This window comes from Crocuta crocuta, unplaced genomic scaffold (genome assembly GCF_008692635.1).
Source record: "Crocuta crocuta isolate KB4526 unplaced genomic scaffold, BGI_CrCroc_1.0 scaffold650, whole genome shotgun sequence".
Classification (NCBI taxonomy): domain Eukaryota; kingdom Metazoa; phylum Chordata; class Mammalia; order Carnivora; family Hyaenidae; genus Crocuta; species Crocuta crocuta.
Window position 1 is genome coordinate 611,676 of NW_027532882.1, and position 687 is coordinate 612,362.

At 68.3% G+C, this 687-nt stretch overlaps 1 protein-coding gene across 1 annotated transcript in view; it reads left to right on the forward strand.

Moving 5' to 3' along the window:
* Nucleotides 1-309: 309 nt before the first annotated feature.
* The window catches only part of PRR36 (proline rich 36), a 4,124-nt gene continuing 3,746 nt past the window's right edge, over nucleotides 310-687 (forward strand). Inside the window, exon 1 of the mRNA XM_077745677.1 lies at nucleotides 310-577. Coding sequence (XP_077601803.1) covers nucleotides 310-577 — 268 coding nt within the window. The remainder of the gene's footprint in view (nucleotides 578-687) is intronic.

Sequence of the window (687 nt, forward strand, 5' to 3'; positions counted from 1 at the left end):
GTCTCTGAAGGGGCGAGGGGTAGGGGCGTGAGTCTCGGGTCCTGAAAGGGGGCAGAGGCGGGTGGGCTGGGGCAGGGCCTCTCAGCTTTGGAGGAAGGCGGTGGGGGTGGGATTAGGGGACAACCGTGAGCAGCTGGGATGGTGAGTGGGTGAGTGGGTGTGTGTGGGAGGGAAGTGGATCGAAGCCGAGGTGCGGGCGCCTAATGGGTGGGGAAGAATCAGCGAGGTGCCGGGACCCGGGTCCCTGCGGGCAGCGCAGCAGGCAAGGAGCTGGGATGCTGATCTGTCTGTCTCCTCATTAGGTGCGGGATGGACAAGAGGGACAAGAGCAGGGCGGGGACCGCCACAAGGACTCCGTCTTCTCGCCCTCCGGGCCTTCCCACCCCCAGACCCCCAGGGTCTCCTCGACCCCCTCCCCCCGTAACCAGCGCGGCGCTCCGAGTTCTGGGAGCAGCGGGAGTTGCAGGGCGAGGGCCCCTGGCTGAGCGAGCTGGGGGTACCCGGGCAGCCGCTCTCCCGGAGGCTGCGCCCCGAGTGGGACCGACTCGGAGCGCTGGGACAGTCCCCCGGAGTCCAGGTACCCCACCCTCTTTCCGCCATTCAGACCCTGGCTTTTTGCCCCACCTCCCCACTTTCCTTCTGAGACTTCAGCCTCCCCTTCCTGGGGGGGGGGGGGGGGGTGCGCTT